At 35.7% G+C, this 25,463-nt stretch overlaps 1 protein-coding gene across 2 annotated transcripts in view; it reads right to left on the reverse strand.

Annotated features, from left to right (window-relative positions):
* Window positions 1–25,463, reverse strand: part of LOC118199580 (katanin p80 WD40 repeat-containing subunit B1-like) — a 331,155-nt gene that overhangs the window by 6,471 nt on the left and 299,221 nt on the right. For both annotated transcript variants that reach the window (XM_085813586.1, XM_085813587.1), the window contains 3 exons: window positions 6,933–7,009; window positions 1,634–1,708; window positions 1,399–1,515 (listed from right to left, as the gene is read on the reverse strand). In XM_085813586.1, coding sequence (XP_085669712.1) covers window positions 1,399–1,515; window positions 1,634–1,708; window positions 6,933–7,009 — 269 coding nt within the window. The remainder of the gene's footprint in view (window positions 1–1,398; window positions 1,516–1,633; window positions 1,709–6,932; window positions 7,010–25,463) is intronic.

The raw sequence follows: 25,463 nt of genomic DNA on the forward strand, positions 1-25,463 counted from the left end.
AAAACAAATGAAATATCTGACAGTAGATTGGCGAATAGGACTGTGATTCGATAGCTCTATCGGAAGGATATTGCAGCATATATTCAACAGAACAATACTGAAAACGTTAAGAAATGAAGACCCGTCATTTGCATCCTAAAATAATGGGTTGCGGACTTCAAACGTGGACGCATAAATATTCTGAACGAAGCACGAGAAAGACGTTCAGTGAAAGCAGCAACATACGAAAACATCAGCAGTATGCGAGACATGGTCGTAAACAATCGGTCGAATGATGGTGAAAACAATGTCTGAACGTTTCAATGCAACTCTCGATCAAATGTGCTACACTTCATCCAATAATTGTCTTCGAACATAGTGTGGGCTTGACTCTTCTTGCCAACTTTACTCCAGAACAAAAACGGACGGAGATTTTGGTAACGAAGTGGAAGACGAAGGGTAAGTTTGGCTGATCTTGTGACAAAAAGCCGACTGTCATTGGGGAATATCGTGCCAATCTGATGCAGTAATGAAGAGATGGGTTGGAGAAGAACAATCCAGATAGAATTGAAAAGGAAATCTTTTTGCATCAAGACGGTGCACTCCTCACTGCGCGCGCAATTCCAGAAGCTTCTTTGCTCAATTGTGGCTTCATTTGCCACACAAACGGTGTAGTGGTTAATGACACTGATTGTCGTAGCGATGTGCCCGGGTTTGAATCCCGAAGAAGGCGTAGATGTTTGTAAGTGTATAGAATCTGTGCAGCAAAGGGCACTCAAAATGCATGGTGATTCGAAAGTCCTATTGAGTGCTAGGGAGATGGGAGAACTTTTTGAGCTGCACAGTTAGGGCAGTGGAATTATATCTGTACAAGCTAAGGTGAAAATATGGTGTCCCACCCATTTTACCTGTGGCTTCACCTCACTTCTCCAACCACATTATTCCCTCTAACAGGTCCCGCCAGATTTTCATCTATTTCTTGCCGTGAGCAATCCATTCCTTAGACGTCAGTTCAATACAGGTTATAATGTCATTGAGGCGATTATTTAGTGGTTTGAGATTCGGGATAATATGACTGTAAATAAACTTCGGTACAGACTACAAAACTGTACTGGAACAGCAGATGATTACCTAAAGAATCATATTAAGATAATAATAATCATAAAAATTAATCACAATATCCCCTTCACGGTCGGGCTCAAAACGTTTTACTTTTCTTTTGTATGTGTAAAATTCCATCTCGAGTACTACTCCACATTTTTAACTTTCGACTCAAATGTTATACAGCCGCAGAAGAGAAATGTATTACATCAATATCCTTTGTAAGGTATAAGTTAAAAAACGACTTTTGAATTTAAAAATGCTGCATTATTTTTTAATGATTATCCTAAAAACATTCACAAGTCAAGAAATGTTTACCTTTCTTCTCTCGATATGTCTATTCCTATGCTCTTCGGAGCTGTGATGTTGACTTTTATCACATGAGAAAAGTTTTTAAGTATCAGTTTTAATGACATGCATCCTATGGTGATGTACCTGAAATTAGAAAGGAAACGCAAACTAAATTTCATACCACAAGAAATAAAAAATTAAGTTAGAAAACGCAAATGCAAACGCTCAAGTAAGTATTGCAAAATCTTACGATCTTACATACGTTTCATATTTACTTTTCAACAAATCACAAATGATGGGAAGTAGAAGTTGGCAGATATCTAGATTCCACGTGGACCTGGAAAAGAAGTTAAATTAACTAGTAATTGAAGAATAATTATTTTAAGTCTAAAACTTTTTCCAGCTCTTGCGTTACTCGGATTAAAAGCTCACAGTTTATGCATACTAAAAAAAGGAGAGGAACAAAAATGTACGAATTTTTTTTTTGCATGGAGAAATTGCCATTGTTATTATTATTATTTTCCTGCATTTTACTTTTAAGAACAACTTAAAATCCTATATCCTCTTTTAAGAATTAATCAAACATATATTTTCAAGGTAATGATATAATAATTAAAAAAATAAAATAAAACACAAGCCCTCTGCAAAAAAATCTAAAAGGCTTCAGATTTTAAATTACATCTAAAGGGGCGTTTTTTTTAACGTTTTGTGTGGTTACCTTTATTTATTAAATATCATGTTCTTGGCACTTAAACCATAAATTTCAGTTCAGTAGCAATGTCGCAAAATAATTTTAAAATGAGCTTATCTTTAGAATTTCCGATACACAGTTCCGCGTCCGCTGGAGATATATTTCCCCCCGCCGTAGAGTGTTGTCATCGCTCGTTTTTAAATCGTTGAGTTTATTAATCAAAAATTCGTTGAAGTTTTGCAGAATATGAAATCAATAATAAAACAAATTTCAAATTTGGTCTTCCACATGCCCATATTCGTAGGAGGATGACGTCATTCAAAATTCGATGGCTTTATGTACCATTGTTTTATCACAATGCGAGAAATACTCGTAGACATATATTTATGCATATTTTTCATTATTTGATTTCTTCAAATATAATGCAAGACTCTAACATTTGGTGGCAACAGTTTGAAAAGTGAACCGGACATTTATAATGATTCAACGGAAAATCGCAAAACGGAAACTCAGGGATAAAGCCCTTTTGGACTAAATAGTTAGTTAGAAGTAAATGAAATAACAATAGAAGAACTTAGCGCTTAGTTACACATGTACGCCCACTAGCGACCGTGCGGTAAAATCGCTAAAAACTGTTATCTCAGTCTCGAGTTCGAATCCGGACCAACGGTTGGGTTGCATGAGCGCTTTCGTGGTTTTTCCCATGTGTAACGGGGATACGAGCCCTTTTTCCTTAATAAATCCTTCCCGAAGACATCCCTTCGCTTAGACAGATAGCAATCTAATGCTTTGCCATAATGGAATAAATTAAACCAAACAAATCTTAAATGGAAACTGCTAAAAAATGTTAAACAAACTGCTGGGAGATACATTACATAGGCTGATGAAACTTTTTTGTCCAATGGCTGAAAACTTGCTCGAAAGCAGTCGTCGAGAACGGCAGAACCCAGTCGGTTATTTAGCCTTTCATCACTGAGCGAGATGTTGATGTATACTCAGAGATGATGCAATTGCTGAGGCCGAAATGGGCTGTAAATTTCTATTATAAGCACTGAGCAGCGGAAATCTCATATGCAAACTGTACAGCGCTAGGACAACCGCTCGAAATTAGCCAATGAAAGTCAAAGTAAGTACAGATTGTAACCCTGCCCACCATGATGATGCCAAATGGCTGGAAGCGAGGCCTATGTGAGCCATATTTCGTATTCAAAATTAAATATCTCTTTTAATGCAAAAAGTACTATATATGTTTCATGAAAAAAGTATGCGTATGTACTGTACTTGGTTTATTCACGTCCCGTATCGTAACAGAACTATCTCAGCAACATTTCAGATAGTAATAGAATGTAAACAAACTTCCATCCCTGTGATATCATTGTAGGCAGAGTTGACTTTGATACTTATTTTGACTCCCATTGGTTAACTGCTGGGAGATACATTACATAGGCTGATGAAACTTTTTTGTCCAATGGCTGAAAACTTGCTCGAAAGCAGTCGTCGAGAACGGCAGAACCCAGTCGGTTATTTAGCCTTTCATCACTGAGCGAGATGTTGATGTATACTCAGAGATGATGCAATTGCTGAGGCCGAAATGGGCTGTAAATTTCTATTATAAGCACTGAGCAGCGGAAATCTCATATGCAAACTGTACAGCGCTAGGACAACCGCTCGAAATTAGCCAATGAAAGTCAAAGTAAGTACAGATTGTAACCCTGCCCACCATGATGATGCCAAATGGCTGGAAGCGAGGCCTATGTGAGCCATATTTCGTATTCAAAATTAAATATCTCTTTTAATGCAAAAAGTACTATATATGTTTCATGAAAAAAGTACGCGTATGTACTGTACTTGGTTTATTCACGTCCCGTATCGTAACAGAACTATCTCAGCAACATTTCAGATAGTAATAGAATGTAAACAAACTTCCATCCCTGTGATATCATTGTAGGCAGAGTTGACTTTGATACTTATTTTGACTCACATTGGTTAACTCAGAGTAGTTGTCCTAGCAGTGTACAGTTTGCTTATATGTTTCCGCAGCAGAAAGTCCAACACTGGCTCTGAATATACCAAGAGGAGTAGATTTCTACTGGAAACTCAAGAAGGGGAAAGAACACCTCCCCCTAACAACAAAGCCTCACGCAAATGTCGAACCCATTAGTATTTTAACTAACAGACAGCCTTTACTTACCAATATACGATCCAAAAAGTCAGACCAATAAGGCTTAGCAGAAGAACAAACCTAGACATTTTTTTAAAATACATTTAAGCCTTTAAGCTGAAGGACAAAGATAACCGTCAAAGCAGCTGTGCACTGTGATTTACAGTTTTGGTGACCAACCCACAGGTTCTTGGTGTGGAGCAGTTATAGTAAATTTAGACAAATAATTAAATTCAGTTACGTCAAAGAACACTGTTGACCGCAACCAGCACTTTTCGGCGAGTGTTAGACCATGGTTATCTGACAAGCGAATTTAAGAGCAACTTTTCTTGCGTTAAAAGGCGATCTAACATATATCAGCGCCTTTTAAAAATTCAATTTTCATTTTAGTTTTTAAAATTCAAATGAAAATGATCTCTTCCCCATCTCAAATCACAAAATAGCTCGAAAAATGTACTACAAATATTCTGATGAAAATGCTCGTGTTGTCCATCAAATATGAATTTTCATTTCTTGAAAGTCACCATGTAAAAGAACTGGACCTGTGAACTTCCAAAAACTGATTACCAGTACACTTTGCATAAAAAAAAATATGCAACAATGAGAAAATCAAGAAAATTTTTAAATGGCTCTTTAAAGAGAATTTTTGAGCTACAGAGACATATAACAATATGTAAAATCTTTACAGCCAATCATATTTAAAATAATGCACTGAGATAGTATTAATCTTGATGCAAATTTTAAGTGTCATCTCCGTCAGCAAGAAAACTCACAATTCAAAAGGAAGGCAATTGCAGATACATTGCGAGGAATTTGCAATTAATGCAAAATGGGAGACTTCAGTTGCTTCTTGATGAAATAGGAATTTATTTATGAAGTTTTGATTAGGAGAGAGAATATTTCTAAGGAAAAAAGGGAAGCTAAAAAATTCTGAAGTTACTCCGATAAGGTAGAGAATGGAACATAAATTTTAGAAGAAGGTTTTACAGTTTATAGTAGTACATGATTGGGAATATAAAGGCAAATTACACTGTAACAATGGTTCAGCATGTTGTTTAAAAACAATTTATATCTCTCTATAATTTTTAACTCCAATACTGAACACTGCGGTGAGACAATTTTGAACCCCGTATCGAAATTAAAGAAACCATTCAGTTGCTATCCTCGCAACATATGCAGCTATAATCCTGAAGGAATACGGACTAATCACGCGAGAATGGTTGTTGTTGCTTATGCTCACTTGTCTGACGTAATCAGCCCGGGCCCACGAAATCCCTCGTGGTAAGAGCCTGTGACCAACGTGGTGAGAGGTGGCAAGGAGCTTTAAGGCCCATATCACAGGCCTTTTACCTTCCTTTCCAAAAAAATTGCAAGTTGTTCGTTTTTCAACCAATCAGATATCAGCTTCGAATGCTATCAGCTTGTTTGTAATGGGGGACCAGTTTTCCCGGTGTTAGCCACAAAGCGATCTATGGTGATTGGCTGTTGTGACAAAGCAGAAAAATTGTTCCAAACAGTTGTTCAAACCGACGTGTGATAGCAGCCTAAGGCCCATATCACACGGCGTTTGTTTCACACGAACAACTGTTTCGGACAATTTTTTTGCCTGGTTTACTATTGAAAGAAAGACGTGCGACTTTTTCCTTCCTTTCCAAAAAAATTGCAGGTTGTTCGTTTTCAACCAGTCAGCTATCAGCTTCGATTGCTATCAGCTTGTTTGTAGTGAGGAACCAGTTTTCCCTGCGTTAACCCCAAAGCGATCTGTTTTGATTGGTTGGTGTGACAAAGCAGAAAAATTGTTCCAAACAGTTGTCCTTCCGAAACAAACCAACGTGTGATAGCAGCCTAAAAGAGGAGTTCAAGGAGCGTCTGCCGTTGGCAACAGCCTTGAGCATCATTCAGGTGACATTGCGATTTTAGCTCAGTTTCGCCCCCCCCCCCCAATTTTGATAAGAACACCCCGGGGAGAATGGGTCCGAGGTCTCCCAGAAGGCCCTCTCTGACGAGAGGACTTTCGGCTCGCATGTTTAGACTGGAAGAACAACTGTTTGGAACAATTTTTCTGTTTTGGGGTTAACACAGGGAAAACTGGTTCTCCATTACAAACAAGTTGATAGCATTGGAAGCTGACTGGTTGAAAACGAACAACTTGCAATGTTTTTCGAAAGGAAGGAAAAAACCACTCGTCTTTCTTTCAATAGTAAACCAGGCAGAAAAATTGTCCGAAACAATTGTTCGTGTGAAACAAATGCATGTGTCATATGGGTCTTAGAGTGCCGCCATGCCGCACCAACACTATGCATTTAGAATCATCCATGCCTTCTCTGAGATTCGAACCCGGGCCCTTCGGCACGGCAGTCAGTGACCGGTTGGGGGCCACGCGAGAATGGAAATTTGTTTAATTCGATCAATGGGAATGAAACCGTCTTTTGAGCTTTTTTGTCGATCCTGTGCGGTAAACAAGCTGACGGTCTTTTAAATACTGTTTCGCAAACTCTTACTTTACATAACTTTCTTTTGCCTCGGAATATATATGACGCGAACTGAAGAGAAAAAAGGACTGTGTTTAACTTAAACATTGGTAAAACGCAAAAATAATTGTCACACTTTAATTTAAAAATCAAAACTTTATGAAAACAATATATCCAATCATAATTAAAATAAAAACAGTTAATAAATTTAATCAATCATATTAGAGGAATAACTTACGGTTTGGAGATGAGAAGAGACAGGATGTCTACTAATACTGCTGGCTCACTCATTTGGACGGCTGATGTCAAACCAGCCTGAAAAGAAATTTAACATTTTGAAATGGGGGGGGGTAAGCACATGCAATTTTAGTATTTTATTTAGTACGATTTACTAGAAAAGGATTGTACATTCAAACTGTGAAAATATTTCCCTTTTGTTAACATAAATTGCAAATCAATAGAATCGAAACATTTTTTAAGATTTTAAAGCTATAAATTATCTTGGGCATTTCATGTAATGATTCGGTATGGAATTTAATATTTTTATATACAGTTTCAAAACAAGGATAACCAAAGCCAAAGAAAAATCCAATTATATTTACCATAATATTAATGAGCAATGAAATGTGTTGCCTTCTTATTAACTTCTTATAATCATATGAATTCAAATAAATTTGCCTTTTGCTGATAAGAAGGGTATTAGCAAAAGCTATAATTGAATTTTCTATAACAACGGCAGATAAATACGTATGCGCAAGTGGGAAGTAACAAATTTTCATTGCTCTAAATAATTAGTTCCTAAATTTACCAATTTTTCTCACAGATGATATATTATGCTTGAGTAATGAAAACGTTCATATTTTTTGGAGAAATAAGCAAGAAAGTTCATTAATTCAAAGCATGAAATGACAGCAAATAAAATGCATCTGTCAGGCAACAAATATAAATAAACTGTAGAACTATTAATATATTTTGAAGCAGGAGACACAAAAAATTAGCTAAGCCCTCACCGGGACTCGAAACCTAATATCTCGAATATGAGGCAAGTGTGCTACCGTTCACCACAAAGGCATGCTGGAAGGAGGGAGAATCTACCTTATATACTTCCCCTCTGAAAGGACGACTGGGAATTAGTGGATCCAGTCGTCAAATCCTGGTGATGACGAATTATTGTCCACCATCTTTTAGTTCGGGGGCCAGTTGTAGAGCCATTACGATATTTTGAAGCAGAAGACAAGATAAATGTGCAATGCCCTCTCCTGAGCTCGAAAGTAGACCTCTAGAATGCGTACCGAGTGTGCTACCGTTACAACACGAAGGCATGCTAGAAGGAGAGAGAATATACTTATAAAATATACGTCAAATGATATATTTTCCTTGACTGTAAAATAGTTAGGAAATGGCTACTGGTGGACTTTTGTTAAAGTTAGATGGCTTTGTTCTGAGGTCATAATACCACTCGCTATGGTATTTAAAGAAATAATTCATTAACGCTGAAGAGAATTAAAGTTGCATTGCTTATTAATATCCAGATACAGTAGAAAAAGTCAATATAAGAATCACTTAGGTAATATATTATTTTTATGTTGATTCGTTTCCTGTAACTTCTGTTTCCTTTAACAGCCTTCATCAGAATGAAAATCAAATGGAAGTTTAGATAAAAAGTGAATAGGTAATTTTAGGAGCTATGGCAAACATCGACAAGGAATTTAATTTCATAAGCTGTTCACTTACTTGCTGGTTTGAGATTGGTGAGTGATTTGCTATAACTCACAAATTAATTGTAGCCGGGTTAGTTTAGGCATTGAATCTATTTCTTATGTTATATAGGAGGATGCAGTGAAAAGGGTCCCTAATTTTTTCCACTAATTTGCTAACTTTTCAGCTTCTACGTGGAAAATTTGCTTTTTGTTAATATTCATAATTTTAAATTTTTGAGTTCCGTATGATATCGTTGTAATGTTGCGCGCTTCCAACCTGCACGCAACAATAGTGTTAAGGAATATTCTTTGATATCGCCAAGAGATGGCGTTAGGAGTCCATCTATTGGCTTACTTAACCTTTCCCCTTCTGAACACGTGACTTGAAAAAAAAATATTCTTCTTCTTGAAGGCAGAATCTCGATGCACTACGCAATAGAATTCGATTTAGATTTTAGCTGGAACTATTCAGTTCTTGCCTTTTGAGCATTAAATATTCGATTCAGGCATTTTAGCCTACATTGTATATATGTAAATATTAAGTTTAATTAAAATTTATGGAAAACCCTCCAGGCCATGCATCTCGTCTTTTGGATTATGAGTGATTCGACTTTGATCGAGAACTTTCGTTACATAATGGTGCATCAGCCCCAGAAAAGAATCTGATTAATTTGAAAATTTGTGTTTTTCGCCTTTTGGTTTAGCTTTGTAAGCGAAGACTTCTCCCGGTAAGTCTCCTTTATTAAAATGGATTATTTAAAATTTATTAAATTTTAATTATTATTATTTATTAAAATGGAAATTTTAATATTATTATTAAAATTTATTAAAATGGAACAGAAGACACTAATTAAGAATCGAGCACATACACGTGCTTCTGTAACTCAAATTGTTAAAAATGTAGATGAGTATTTAAAAGAAGAAAATCAAGAAGAGTTAGAAAATTGTTTGGAACTGCTAAATAGTAAAGAAACGAAACTACATGATTTAAATGAAAAAATACGAAATTTGATTGAAGATGAATCAAAATTAGATTCAGATATTAACACTTCTATGGAATATAACGATAAAATAATAATAGCGAAGTCTAAAATCAACCGCTATTTAAGGAAATACAGTACTAAAAATATCAACACGAATTTAAATAATTCATCTACAGAAGTTGAAACCAAAAGACAGATTGAAGGCAATGTGAAATTGCCCAAACTGTTAATTCACAAATTTTCCGGAGATTATGACGATTGGATGAATTTTTTGAATTCATTCAAGGTCACTATTCATGACAATGTTGCACTTTCGAAGATCGAAAAATTTAATTATTTGAGAACTTATTTATGTGGAAACGCAGCATCAGCCATAGAAGGTCTCTCAATCTCAGAGGCTAATTATGACTCTGCTATAGACATTCTTAAAAATAGATTCGGTCAAAGTGACCTAATTATCAATACACACATTTCTAATCTCTTAAATTTAAATCCCGTTCAAAGTTCAAGTGAAGTGGCAAAATTGCGAAAACTTTATGATACAATTAACGTTCAAGTCAGAAGCCTTTTAGCATTCGGTGTGAAACCAGAAACATATTCCAACATGTTTATTCCAATTTTGATGAAAATTGTCCCGAACGATATAACTTTAGAATTTCATCGTACAAATACTGAAAATCCTTCAACCTATGATTTAAACAAATTTCTAGACTTTCTCCGATTAGAAATAGAATCGCGAGAAAAGATTAATTCGTTATCCTTTCCACGCAAGTCAAAACCGGAAATGAAAGGTATTAACAGATACCTTTCATTTCCGGTTTTGACTCCGAAACATAAACAAACTGTCACTACACATGAATTTATGGCAGCCGCGTCATCAAATCGAAACTGTATTTTTTGTTTTCAAAACCATGACTCAGAGTCCTGTTTATGCCTTACAGTTAATGAGAAGAGAGATATTTTAAAAAAACAAGCGCGTTGTTTTCTTTGCTTGGCCCCTAAACACAAAATCTCACAGTGCCGACAACGCCAAACTAAAGTTTGTAAAATTTGCAAAGGTAGACATTCAGAAGCCATATGTTTTAAATCCAGTTCGATAGTTAAAAATACACCAAGTGATAAAAAGGATAGTATATCAATTTCGAAAAATGATACACAAACTAAGGAACAGAAAGAAGAAATTGTTTCGGCCGTTTCACATAATGCAAATAATACAATTCTTTTACAGATTTGCACGATAAGAGTTAAAAGAGCTAAGGAAAAGGTGTTTGCCAGACTTCTCTTGGATAGTGGAAGTATGAAAAGTTTTTGTGCTCGCGAGTTAGTGGACAGATTAAATCTCGAAGTCATAAGAAAAGAAAAATTGACTGTCTACACTTTTGGGAATACTTCTCCCATCCAAAAAAATTATGACGTAGTTAAATTAACTTTAGAACATAGAAGTTCTCCCGATTCTAGAATAGAAGTTGAATTATTAGTAACTGATCATATATCAGGTACAGATATTCCACCTCCTAAATCAGAAGAAATTAAGCAAAACAGACAATTAAAAAATTTGATGCTCGCAGATTTTCCCGATTGTAAAAAACCCATTGCCATTCTAATTGGTGCAGATTATTATTACAACATAGTAATGGGACACGTTAAATGCTTAAGCAAAAATCTTGTTGCAGTGGAAACTATTTTCGGCTGGTGCCTACATGGACGAAAAGGTGATGAGGATGTCTCTTTAGCTTTCAATGTAGTTGTAGGGGAAGATTTGATTTCCAAACAAATAACAAAATTTTGGGACTTGGAAAACTCAGGACTTATTGATAAGAGGGAAAACTTCGATTCAACTGAAAATGAAGTCGTCGAATATTTCGAATCAAATATAACATATGAAAATTCTCGCTATAAAGTTAGATTGCCTTGGAAACATGACACATCAAATCTAAATAATAATAGGGAAATCGCAGAACAAAGATTTCATCGACTTAGAAAACGATTTAAAAAAGATCCTGATCTATTTTACGAATACAGGAACGTATTAAGAGATCAGTTAAAACAAAATATTATCGAACCAGTTTCAGAAATTTCAAATTAAGTGGATGTCCTGTTTTACTTGCCACATAGGGAAGTTATACGCGAGGATCGAGCTACAAGTAAATTACGTATTGTTTATGATGCATCATCGCATGCCCCAGGATCCATTTCTTTAAATGACTGTCTACATGTTGGGCCAAATTTATACCCTGAAATATTCGAAATATTGTTAAGATTTCGGTATAATCTAATAGCCTTCACCGTAGATATAAAACAAGCCTTTTTACAGATTCTCATACATGAAAAAGATCGAGACGCAACCAGGTTTCTGTTTTCCGATTTCCCTAATGATGAAACCATTTCTCCTGACATATATAGGTTCACTAGAGTTTTATTCGGAATAAATAGTAGTCCATTTCTATTAGCCGCTACCATTAAACATCATCTGAAAAAAATATAATAAACTTTATCCGACAACGGTTAACTTTTTGAATGAGAACGTATATGTAGATGATGTGACTGGAAGCCAACCAACAATCAATGAAGCATTAACTACGAGTCTAGAATCGGTCCAAATATTTAAGGAAGCAAACATGCAACTTCACAAATGGCATAGTAACTCGAGACAATTACATGAATTGTGGGTAAAAAAGGGTATCGTTCCAGATGAAAATGCTGAAGATTTTAATAGAGAAAATTTTCCATTTAAAATCTTAGGTATGGCATGGGATAATTGAAAGGACTTACTATATTTTGATGTTCGGAACTTATTGTCTTTCACATCTAAACCAATAGAAACAAAACGATTTCTTCTACAAGTGTTGGGTCGGATATTCGATCCGATTGGAATTTTGGGACCTTTCACTGTTAGAATAAAGTGCTTAATACAGAAGATTTGGTTGTCACAAATAGATTGGGATGAACTGTTACCTGAAGATTTGTCCTCTGAATGGAGAAAGTGGTGTGAAGAGCTACCTCAAATGGCTGAACTCTTCATCTCTCGTTACCTTTTCATGCACTCGAACATTAATGTCGAAAATCTCGAACCACATTGCTTTTCAGATGCAAGTGTCAAAGCCTATGGTACAGTCGCATATTTACGTTTCACGACAGAAAATAAAGAAATCAAAACGGCCTTTGTCTCTTCTAAAAATAGGGTAGCCCCACTAAAATCCCTTACTTTACCGAGGTTAGAATTAATGGGGGCATTGTTATCAGTTAAGTTAGTCAGCAATATTCTGAAAGCACTGAAATTGAGAATTCCGTGCTATTTTTGGACAGACTCAACAATTACTTATTTTTGGATCCAGAAACGACCTGAAGCCTTCAAACCCTTTGTCAGGAATCGTGTCGAAGAAATACAAAAATTGAGTTCACCTCAAGATTGGCATTATTGCCCAGGTGTCGATAACCCTGCAGATCTCGTATCTCGGGGAACGAAGATTTCCAAGTTAATAAATGAGACCATTTGGACGCTAGGTCCCCAATGGCTTCAACTCCCTCACGAACTTTGGCCAAGATTAGATATTAAAGAAACAATAGATGAAAGCAAATTAGAATACCGAAAGGGATCCGGTGATATACATCAACTTGAATGTACAATCGAAAAAAGTGCAGATGATCTTTTCGACATATCAAAATATAGCAAATTAGAGAAGGTGTTAAGATTCACTGCTTGCACAACACGTTTCATTAGAAAATTAAGAAAAACTAGCGACATTCAAGGAACTCTCACAGCTGAAGAGTTAAAAGAAGCAGAAAATTTCTGGATAAGATCAGAGCAAAAGAAGGTTTTTGCCGAAGAATATAAATCCCTCAAAGAAGGTAATTCAGTTGGAAAAAATTCTCCTTTGTACAATTTTCTTTCTTACATTGATGAAAAGGAAATCATGAGGTTGAGAGGAAGACTGGAATTTTCTGACTTCTCAGTAGATAATAAACATCCAATAATCTTACCTAAAAATTCTCGACTAACGATTCTGATTGTATGCAAAGAACATGAGAAGATAATGCATGGAGGAATTGCTGCGACTTTAGCTAAAGTCAGATCACGCTTCTGGATTCCTAAAGGACGACAGTTAGTCAAAAAAGCATTAAAAGGTTGTATAATTTGCCAAAAATATTTAGCTAAACCAGCAGACCAGATGACAGCACCCTTACCAAAGGATAGAATCCAAGAATCGCCTCCATTTGCAGTCTGTGGAATTGATTTCGCCGGACGAGTTTACGTAAAGAGTTCTAAAGACACTCGAAAATCCTATATTGTTTTGTTCGTTTGTGCAGTAACCCGAGCTGTACACTTAGAACTTGTATCAGATATATCAACAGAATCCTTTTTACTTGCATTTCGCAGATTTTTGAGCAGAAGAGGAAACTGCGTAATCATCTACTCTGACAACGCCAAGACCTTTAAGAGGACAAAGAAAGAACTTGAGAATTTTTCAAAAGTTTTAAAAGATGACAAATTCAAGAATTTCATTGCTAAAGAAAGAATCCATTGGAAATTTATAATCGAACGAGCCCCATGGTGAGGAGGGTTTTATGAGAGACTTGTTAGATGTGTTAAAGAATGTTTAAGAAAAATCGTAGGAAAAGCATTGTTGACTTTCGAAGAAATGTCTACACTACTTGTCGAAGTGGAGTCAGTTCTTAATTCATGACCTCTAAGCTACGTTTACAACGACAATGACGAGCCGCAACCGTTGACTCCAATGCACTTCTTAAACATTGGACAAACTGATTTGAAGTATCCTTTGACCTTTGCTAGAATAATCGGTGGCGAAACGAGAAGAGAAACGCTGTTAAAAAGAAAGCGTTATCAAGAATTGCTGTTAAAACAGTTGTGGTGGAAATGGAAGCAACAATATTTATTAGATCTTAGAACTGCCCATTTCTCTAAGAATCCGCAACTTCAACTAGAACTAAAAGTAGGAGATGTTGTTTTAGTTGAAGGAGATAATAAAAACAAACTGTTATGGAAACTTGGTAGAATCATAAACATTATTCCTGGACGTGATGGTAAAGTCCGATCATTCGAATTAAAAACTGGTAATGGGACTTCAAAACGTACTGTTCAACATCTATATCCTCTTAAACTTTAGATATTTTGAACTTTAACGATTTAGTTATTATTTTTTCTTTTTTTGTCTTTTGATTAAATTGAATATCGTTAGTTAAGTTTGTTCAGTTAAGTGGAAAATATTTTAAAATTTAGTTCATTTATTAGTTATAACATTTATTATTTGACACATGAAGTGTATAACCTGTATTGGAATTGAAGTGTTTGACTAATTAGTATTTTTTAATATTTTTATAGAATAGTGATTTATGTACTTGATTGTATGTATAACTGAGTTAGATGAACTCTTGTCAGAGTTCAGGTGGGGAGTGTGTTAAGGTGTGTGTGTGTGCGTGATTATGGCAAAGCCTCGAGTGCTATCTGCCTAAGAGGAGGGATGCCTTCGTGGAGGACTTTCTAAGGGAAACTGGCTCGTATATACGTTACACATGGGGAAAACCACGAAAACGCCCATGCAGCCAGCCCGTTCGCGGGATTCGAACCTCGGACCGAACTACCAGTGTTCAGCGACTTTACCGCTCGGCCGCTGGTGGGCCGAGTGTGTTAAGGAATATTCTTTGATATCGCCAAGAGATGGCGTTAGGAGTCCATCTATTGGCTTACTTAACCTTTCCCCTTCTGAACACGTGACTTGAAAAAAAAAGTTCTTCTTCTTGAAGGTAGAATTTCGATGCACTACGCAATAGAATTCGATTTAGATTTTAGCTGGAACTATTCAGTTCTTGCCTTTTGAGCATTAAATATTCGATTCAGGCATTTTAGCCTACATTGTATATATGTAAATATTAAGTTTAATTAAAATTTATGGGAAACCCTCCGGGCCATGCATCTCGTCTTTTGGATTATGAGTGATTCGACTTTGATCTAGAACTTTCGTTACAATAGTGGTGATTGCTAAGAATTGGAAAGTAGACCAAAGTCTTGAGAAGGGTTTAAATCCCTTTTTTTCAACTTTAGAAATTACAAATGCGTGCTCTTGACGCTCACAAACTACGCCGACCCGGAGGTAAAATAAAAATAAGAAGCTAAGAAAAGAATAGTAACAAGTGACTAACTACGAGGCTCTCTAAACGTAACTAACCTCACCGCGTTCTAAGATACCGCTGATAATTCAGCAAACTTCTGAATATTACGTTGAAAGATTAACAAACTGCCGAGGCAAGCACACAGGCCGAAACGCGTGGTTCTTCAATTTCTAACTAGCCACCTCCACGCTCGTGAAGTAAGAAAGCACACTTTCGAACTCGTTTCCCTTCTATTTAACTCAGATACTTCCGCTGACAATTTGAATCCTTGCGCGTTCTACTAAAATTTACATAATCTGGCATTGGCAATTCCAGGGGAAAGTAATGCTTGACAGGAAAGATACTTTAAACTTAAAATAAATGTTAGCTAGAATAAATGTAAACCCTACATTTGTCGCTGCCAGAATTTGGTAAACTTGGAAGCAGGTCCTAGAAACGACCTGTTGAAAAGTTTCCACAATTCTGAACTAAATTTTAAGAGCCTCGTTTACATAAAAAAAATCTGTTATCTCACAAAAGGTAGAATAAATTTCTGTATATACTTATTTAATTCTCTCTTCTTACAGGAACTTTTCCTGGACTTCAGCAATCAATCTGTTCTCTTCCTTCCAGCATCTGGAAGGAATAAGTATCAGCATCTTTCTAAATACATTATAATTTACACTTTCTTGACACTGAATAAGTTTTGTTTTTGAACGATTTATTTTTCTTAGTTACTGCTTAATTCACATTCATTCAAGTATTCAAACATGAATTTAACTTTACCCTGGCTCTCCACCATGTGTGGTGTCAAACGGGAATATTCGTGTTTTAGTGTTGCAACACTTCCCCTAACCACAATGATTTGTTAGAATTCAACGACCAAATAGACACACCTTACTCGACATTCTACAACTCGATGAGCTACTTTAACATTCTTAAAATTCAAGTGTAGGTGGAGAACCCTACAAAACACATTCATTCTAAATTCCCCCTCATTCACCGTTAGACATGCAGCCTTTCGCTCTAAAGCAAGATTTTATCTACAGTTTAATACTTAAATTTGAATTCATTGCTTTTGAGCATTTAATTTTAGCATCTAAAATTTTATGCTTCTAGACTAAATTCTGCTTTTACGTAACTTTCAAGTATTTACGTATATTTACAAAATTCTAATACATATGATTTTTACAATTTACCATAACATGAATAAGAGAAAAATAAATTTTTACTTTACTCATTCTTCGCCAAGCTGGCGGCACTGAAACTAAAGTTCTTATTAATACAAGAATACAAAGTTATTTTTATCTTCGGCCTAAATTTTGGCTTTAACATAACAGAATTAGTCTTTCGACCAACAGAAACTGCTTGTTCTTAGATTTTATACTTAAAGAAAATAATACTTTTGCCTTAGCTAAATAAAGTAAAACAAAACTAAGTCTCAACCGAGACACATTGACTTCCGTCAAAACATAGAACTTCGTATTTACGCATAACATTTCGGAACAAAAGAAAAAAAATTATAGAAGATTTTAACTGATCTTTGAGTTTTCGATGATTGGAACTCCGCCATCCTCTTCTGGCAGAACTGCTCGCACGTTATAGGTTTCATCGACGTCAGTCTTCTCCTTAGTGTTCTCCGAGTGTCGTCCACGTTGCTTTTTCTTTTTCGTCCTCTGTATGCTGGCCTCTTGGAGTGGTAGTCGTCGGGTTGCTGTCTTTTCCGTTTTGCCTCTGGACGGCTGGTCTTGGCGTCCTCCGGTCTGGAGTCATGCTTGAATTTCTTCTGTTGGTGGTGGTCTTTTCGTTCCTCCTGCTGACTTTTTATTTTCGGGAACGGCGGCCTTGTTTGCACCTGACTCTCTGGCCCTGGGAGCGTTCTCCTTGATGTATAATTTCTACTGCTATACGTTGTAAGTGGTGTTTTCCTCTTTACCAAGGTTTCTTTACGCGGCGGCTTTGCTTTCTTTTTTTCTTAAATGCTGGATTCTGAAAGTTTTCGTTTCTTCTTTTCGGTACCGTCGCATGGTTTGTAGAAGGGCTAGGTTTCTCTTCAGTTCTTTGCTTCTTGGGTGGTGGAACGGGTGACGTTACTTCTGGACCTTCTACTTCTTTTACGCTTGAGTCCTGCAAGAAACTTTTAAGGATTTCAAAATCATTTTGATTATAATATTTTTTTACCTGGTCGGGACTTGCTTTACAGATTTGCCCTCTCTCGTTCTTAAGGTACAATACGACTCCCTTGATTTCCTGAATTACATAGGGGCCTTGAAACTTTGGAGCTAACTTTGAAGTAAAATTGTCTGGGGCACTTGATAAAGAAAATTTCCGCTTCAACACTTTATCCCCAACTTTAAAATCTGCTTCACGGCGTTTTCTATCATAATATAAGTTTTGCCTATTTCTTGCCGTATCCGAGCTTTTAACCGCCTGGTCAATAAGTGTTTGCACATCTTTCTGTTTAAATTCTTGCTCTTTTTGTTGCACAAAGAATAAATTATCTAAAGGCGTAATTAACTTCCGTCCTAAAAATAATTCTGCTGGGGTTTTTCCCGTAGTATCGTGATTTGCCGTTCTTAAAGCATAAGCTAACTCAATTATGTAGCCATCCCAGCGCTTGTGATGTGTGCTAACATAACTTCGAATTATTTTTACAATGTTTTTATTAACTCTTTGCGCTATATTTGCCTGAGGTCTATACGGAACCATTTTGATATGGCGTATGCCAAGTCCAGTGCATATGTTTTCAAATATTTGGCTAATGAATTGCTTACCGTTATCGCTAATGACTTTTATCGGTGCACCGTATTTTAAAATGTATCTGTGTAAGAATGCATCTGCGACTGTTTTAGCTGACGCGCGTTTAAGTGGAACAATTTCTGTCCATTTTGAAAAATGATCTACAATTACTAAAAGAAAACGAATCTTATTTATCTCACTCTGGGGGAAAGGACCAAGAAGATCTATGCCTAAAATTTCATTCGGAAATGTAGCGCGAATGCTATTTAAGTATCCGGCCGGGCTGTAATTAATATCATTTATTAACTGACATTGATTGCAGGACCTGACATACGCAGTTACTATTTTGTATAATTGCGGGAAATATACCGCCTCGCGTACCCTTTTTAAAGTCTTTCTGACCCCTAAATGACCCGCTGTTTTCGAGTCGTGTAATTCCTTCAAAATGCTTAGTCGAAGCGAGGCTGGGATAACTGGTTTGTACTCGAGATTTTCGTTTGTTGTTTTCGTATAAAATAATAAATTATCTATTATTTCATAGTTTTCTGCTCTATTTCTTATCGCATCGATATATGTGTGCTCAAAGCTTTCGGAGTCTTTCAAATATGCATAGATACTTCCAAATTCAGGATCAGCTTTCAATTCAGCAATAATTGTATCTCTAGAATCTAAAATTTTTGAAGTCAACACAGCGCATTTAGGTTCATTGCCTTCATCATCCAGTTTTATACGAGAAAGTGCGTCAGCTACATTGTTTTCCTTACCCGGTTTATATTTGATTATTAGATTATATTCTTGGAGTTTTAAAGCCCATCTTATTAACATGGGCGTTAGGTTTTTCCCCGAGTAAAGTCTACCAACAGCCGCATGATCCGAAAAGAGTGTTACTGGCGCTTTGCCGAAATAAACTCGAAATTTGTGTACAGCCATTAATACGGCTAATGTTTCTCTCTCTGTAGCTGTATAATTCCTTTGTGTATGATTCAACGTTTTACTAAAAAATGTCAAAGGATGGCCATTTTCTATAAGAACCGCACCCACAGCATAGTCCGACGCATCTGCTGCAATTTCCAGGTTTTTGTCCCTCTCCGGGAATTTCAAAACAGGGGTATTGATGAGCGCTTCTTTTGACCTTTCAAATGCAGTATTTGCTTCTGCTGTCCACGTGAATTTACTTTTCTTTCTTTTAATTACTAACAAGGGTTCAACAATATTAGCAAAATCTTTTATGAATGACCGATAATAAGAACATAACCCAAGGAAAGAAGAAAGTTTCTTGGCGGTGTTGGGAGTTGGGAAATTCTTGATGGTTTTTATTTTTGAATCTTGAGTTTCTATACCCTTTTTCGAAATTTTATAACCCAGATATTTAAGTTCTTTAGTTGCGAACTTGCATTTTGAGGCGTTAATTGTAAGACCGGCCTCTTTTAATAATTTAAAAACTTCTTCTAGATCTTTAATATGTTGTTCCAACGTACTACTCGTTATAGTTATATCATCTAGATAGATTAAAGTCTATTTTCCTAGGACAGGCTTTAGAACAATGTCCATAGCTCTCTGGAATGTTGATGGGGCCCCACACAACCCAAAGGGCATGCGTAAAAATGCATAAGTGCCCGATTTTGTTATAAACGCGGTTTTATGTATGTCTTCGGGTCTCATAGCTATTTGGGTAGTAGCCAGACGTTAAGTCCAAAGTAGTCATGTATCTTGTAGATTTAATCTTTATAATAATTTCCTCTATAACCGGCAAAGGGTAAACTGGGAATTTAGTAATACTATTCAGTTTTCTGTAATCGATAGCAAACCTCCAAGCCCTTTTATCCGAAGGAGGAAACTCGTTCTTTTTCTTACATAGTACGACTGGACTCGCGTACTCATTATTTATGGGCGTTATTATTTTGTTCTTTAACATTTCCTGAATATGTTCTTCTATGATTAACTCTTTCTGTTTATCATAGCGATAAGGTTTAGTCCTACAGAATTTGTCGGCAGTTAACTGTATCTCATGCGTAACTATTTGACAGCTACCAGGCCGTTCTGAAAACAAGTTTGAAAAAGTACTCACCACTTGCTGGATGGCTTGACTTTCATGGTCATTGAAATGGCTGAGGTCGACTTGTGGTTGTTCCACTGGTTCCACCACCCTCCGGTCCATCTCCGGCACAATAGAACTGTCCTGAAAATTCAGTTTGGCTCTCGCGGCCCTTAAAAACTCCATACCTAAAATAAGTGGATTTTGCTAATTTTTTACTACAAAAATTAATACTTTAAGGCTTTCATTCTGGACCTGTATCTTTAAAGATAGTTTTCCGATACATTGACAAGTTTGTCCTTGAGCTGCTATGATTTCTGTGTTTTATTTTTAACCTATTAAAATTCTTTTTAAAAAAAGTATCACTCATAAAATTACCTTCTGCTCCTGTATCGATGAGGGCTTCTACTGGTACATCGCCAACCAGGACTTGTCTAATTGGTAGATGGGAGTTTTTACGATGACCGTATTTAATTATCTTTTTGAGGGTTTTTTCAAAACTTCCGGGGTCTGGACCCTCGCTTTCACAGGCCCCTCTACTCGTTTAAAGCTTTCCTTTCAACTTCTGCCTTCTGGGTACGCGGGCGTTTGTTTTCAAATTTCCTTTTTGGTCCTTGACCTTCGAGGTTTGATGAATTAGCTTGATAGCTCTTTCCCCATAAGAGCGGTTTGCATTTCTGGTCTGCTCATTTGAAGATTGCCTTCGGATACTTTGAGAATACGATGCCCCTCTAACTTTTTCCGCTATTCTGCGATTTTGAAACTTGACCGCCAATTCAAAGAGCTCCTGCAATGTGCTTGGGTTTCTAATTTCGAAGTAATCTTGAGCAGCAGGTAGCAATCTTGGTAAGATTATTTCAATAATCTCCGCGTCGGTTTTCTTCCCATACAGCATATCCGTCAGCTTAATTTTTCGCAGAATAAAGTCCGTCAACTCTTCTATATTCCGTTGATAAAAACTATACAGTTTGGCTTCTAGCCTTGCTTGATCTTTCACTATGGGGAAGGCCTTTAATAACGATTTTTTGAAATTTTCAAATGTACATCTCTGGCCTCCGAATTCCCATAATAAAAATTTGCCTATATTCTTCCACCATAGCGCGGCCTGTCCTCTTAGTGTAGATGTGCCGATGGCAACTTTTTGTCTTTCAGGCACAGGGTAGAGCTGGAAGTGATTGTCTAGGCCTTCTAGAAATATCGCCACCGAATGTTTTCCGTCGAAATTGACGTTTGGCTTAATTGACGCTCTCATCGTCTGGACCAGGTATCCAAATTCTTCCAATTGGCTTGCCATTTCTTGTTGTTGTCCAGCAACTTCCATCCAATTTTCGGCCATTTCAGTTCGACAAGTGTTCGGGCGCCAATGTTATGTTGCGCGCTTCCAACCTGTACGCAACAATAGTGGGGATTGCTAAGAACTGGAAAGTAGGCCAAAGTCTTGAGAAGGGTTTAAATCCCTTTTTATTCAACTTTAGAAATTACAAATGCGTGCTCTTGACGCTCACAAACTACGCCGACCCGGCGGTAAAATAAAAATAAGAAACTAAGAAAAGAATAGTAACAAGTGACTAACTACGAGGCTCTCTAAACGTAACTAACCTCACCTCGTTCTAAGATACCGCTGATAATTCAGCAAACTTCTGAATATTACGTTGAAAGATTAACAAACTGCCGAGGCAAGCACACAGGCCGAAACGCGTGGTTCTTCAATTTCTAACTAGCCACCTCCACGCTCGTGAAGTAAGAAAGCACACTTTCAAACTCGTTTCCCTTCTATTTAACTCAGATACTTCCGCTGACAATTTGAATCCTTGCGCGTTCTACTAAAATTTACATAATCTGGCATTGGCAATTCCAGGGGAAAGTAATGCTTGACAGGAAAGATAGTTTAAACTTAAAATAAATGTTAGTTAAAATAAATATAGACCCTACATCGTCATCACAGGCTGTTATTTTTCCTTGACAAATCAAGCTTACTTAAAATATTTACATCAGCAAGTCCAACCATAAATTGCTTATTATGCAACATATCTCTCAGCAAGCTTCCATTTTATAAATAAAGAACCACGCAGAACTTATTATAAGGAGGTGACTGGTATATGGTTTCATGTCTTGCCGTTTTGACCATCAAAATAAATACCATACAGTAAAAATAAAAGCAGTTCGTAACAAAATGATTTCGAGGATTTGTTTTTCCCCATCTGATCTTGCTGTAGTTGATGGATGACTTTTGACGCATCCTTTTTGTCAAAATACCCATATTCTTTCAAGCAGCACTAAGAGTAATTGTCGTTGACCAGTCTGAAAGTCCAGTTCTGTTACATCCCTGATCTAGGGCTTTTAGTTTCATTCTCATATGAGAAGAAAATTTTATTTCTGCAGTACACATCCTTTTACTCTTAGGAATAAATTCAATGTCTTCATTTTTATATGAAGAGCATTAGGTCGGTTTGTTCACACACACACACACACACACACACACACACACACACACACACACACACACACACACACAGACACACAGACACACACACACACACACAGACACACACACACACACAGAGAGAGAAAAAAAAAAAAAAAAAAAAAAAGACCCTACCTTTCCGCATTGAGTAATTTGAATTTTTTGTTCTGTTTTAATCTCACTCTGGAAACTCGTTTCAATACATTTTGTAAATTTCTTGTCGATTGCTACAATCTTTATACTGCTTTATACTACTACAGTTCTCTATATTTACATAAATAAATATCAAAAAGCCTTTTTTTTTGGCAGCTGATTTAGGGATTCTAAATGAGACAAATGTTTCTGAATTATTATTATTACTATATTTTTTAAACGTTTCTTAATAATGCAATATTTTCTACGAAACTCTTTCTTTTTATGTAAATTTTGCGAATGTAATGCATTAAATATTTATGCTATCATAATATATATAATAATAACATGTTATATACATGAAAATATTTTTATTAGATATTTACTTTATTATTTATGTTATACATGCTACATTTGTATTAAATTCTTATATTTTATTTGTACGAAATATGTTTTTCTATACATGTAATTATGTATGTATTGTTTCATATAATTGTATTTGCTTTAAATTCCATGTATTCAAAACCTCGGTTTTAAAAAGTTCGAAAGTATCGATATTATTTCTGCGTGGAGCTCATTTTCCTCTGACCTCTTTCAAGTGTTATAGAGTGTTATATAGGCAATATGGATTAATTAAGTTTTGTTTACTAAAAAAACAGAAAATATATCATTCGAATATTTCTTTCGCCGAGCAAGAGCTCCGAAAGTTTTAAGATACTGTTTTAAATTATAACGGCCTTCTATGGTCGACAGATGGCGCTACATCCTAAGAAAATTTAAGTTGAGTAAAACCGTCGACTTTCGTAACGACTTCGTTAACTTGAGTAAAACCGTCGTTTTTTCTCCCGTTAACAAACGCTGAAATAAATTTAAAATTAGACAAAAAAGGAACCTTTGGTTACACTAATAAATAATAAAACTCAAAAGTTAATTCCTCTACTGCCTTGCCTGAAACTATGCTTTACTCCGGTAGTGAGAGGCGCGGGACACTAACATTATTTTGAATTTTTGCGTTTTTCTATTTGTTCCTGTATTTGGTACTTCATAATTGTTCTAATTGTTGTTATATATGTAACTGTAACTGTAGCTATTATTATCTTTAATATAACTGTAATATAGAATAGTAGATGAGCAATGTAGAATAAACGATGTTTGTGTACATCTTGTGATCATCACTGAGCTTATACCCAACATATATAAAATACAACATATGGCGCAGGTCGTAGATTAAAAAAGAAAATCTTTTTTGAAGAACCATGCAGCGTGGGTAAAGATATTCTAAACAAAAACATGATGGGAAGTTGTTTACAGTGAAATCGAAACTTATATCGCTGGTAAGTGCGTTGTTTATTTTTATTTGAAGTGGCTAAAAATACGTATATATAATTTAAAGTCGTAAATTAAATATATAGATGGATTAAAGCCACCAAGTAATCTAAATTTCGAAGGTAATTTAAGCGAAAATTGGAAGAAATGGAAACAAACATTCCAAATTTATATGTTAGCGTCTGGTGGTATTACTAAATCACCTGAAATTAAAGTAGCTATTTTTTTGCACATTATTGGTGAAGAAGCACTTGAAAAATTTAATACTTTTAATTTAAGTGAAGAAGATAAGAAGGATGTTGACAAAGTAATTGAAGCTTTCGAAAATTTCTGCATACCGAAATCAAACGAAATTGTTGATAGACATATATTTTTCTGTCGAACACAACATGTAGGTGAATCGTTTGATGATTTTTTTAACCGATTTAAAGAAATTAAGTAGCAACTGTGGATTTGGAGAATGAAAAAATAGTTTAATAAGAGATAGAATAGTAAGTGGAATTCTAAATAAAAATCTCAAAGATTAAGGGAAGATCAGTTAACGTTGGAAAAATGTAGAAAATGTGGAACTTTTCATAAGTTTGTTTTTTCTTTTTGATTGTCCTGCTTATAATAAGATTTGCTTGTACTGTAAAAAGAAAAATCACTTTTCTAAAATGTGCACTTATGAAAATGCTAATGTTGTACAGAATAATTTAGAGCATAAGTTACATAATAATGGGAATGAATATATTTTAGGATCAGTAGAAGATACAAATCCATTTTCTAAAAATAAAACCGAATGGTTTGAAGAACTAAAAGTAAACATATCTAAATATTTATTTGATAAGTTGGATACTGGAGCTCAGTGTAATGTGTTACCATTACCTAAAACAATTAAATTTAAGAGATAAATGTTTGACTAAATCAAAAGTCACTTTAAATAATTACAATGGTACTACGATTGATGTAGTCGGAAAATGTAAATTATTATGTGAAACATCGAAAGGGGACAAGGATGAAATAGAATTTCAAGTCGTAGCATGTGATAAAACTGTTCCAGCTATTTTAGGTTTACCTACATTGCAAAAATTAAACCTAATACAAAGGATTTGTACAGTAAATCCTGATTCCAAAGAAAAGTTACCAGAATCTTTAAAAGGATATCAAGATTTGTTTAAAGGAACTGGGAATTTAACTGGATATACATATCATATTAAATTAAAACCAGGAGCTGTCAGTAAAATAGAACCTTGTAGGAAAATTCCACTTAGCTTATTAAATCCATTAAAAAAGGAATTAG

Source organism: Stegodyphus dumicola, chromosome 3 (assembly GCF_044657685.1).
Source record: "Stegodyphus dumicola isolate Sdum_Otavi_A_Nest chromosome 3, ASM4465768v1".
Classification (NCBI taxonomy): Eukaryota; Metazoa; Arthropoda; class Arachnida; order Araneae; family Eresidae; genus Stegodyphus; species Stegodyphus dumicola.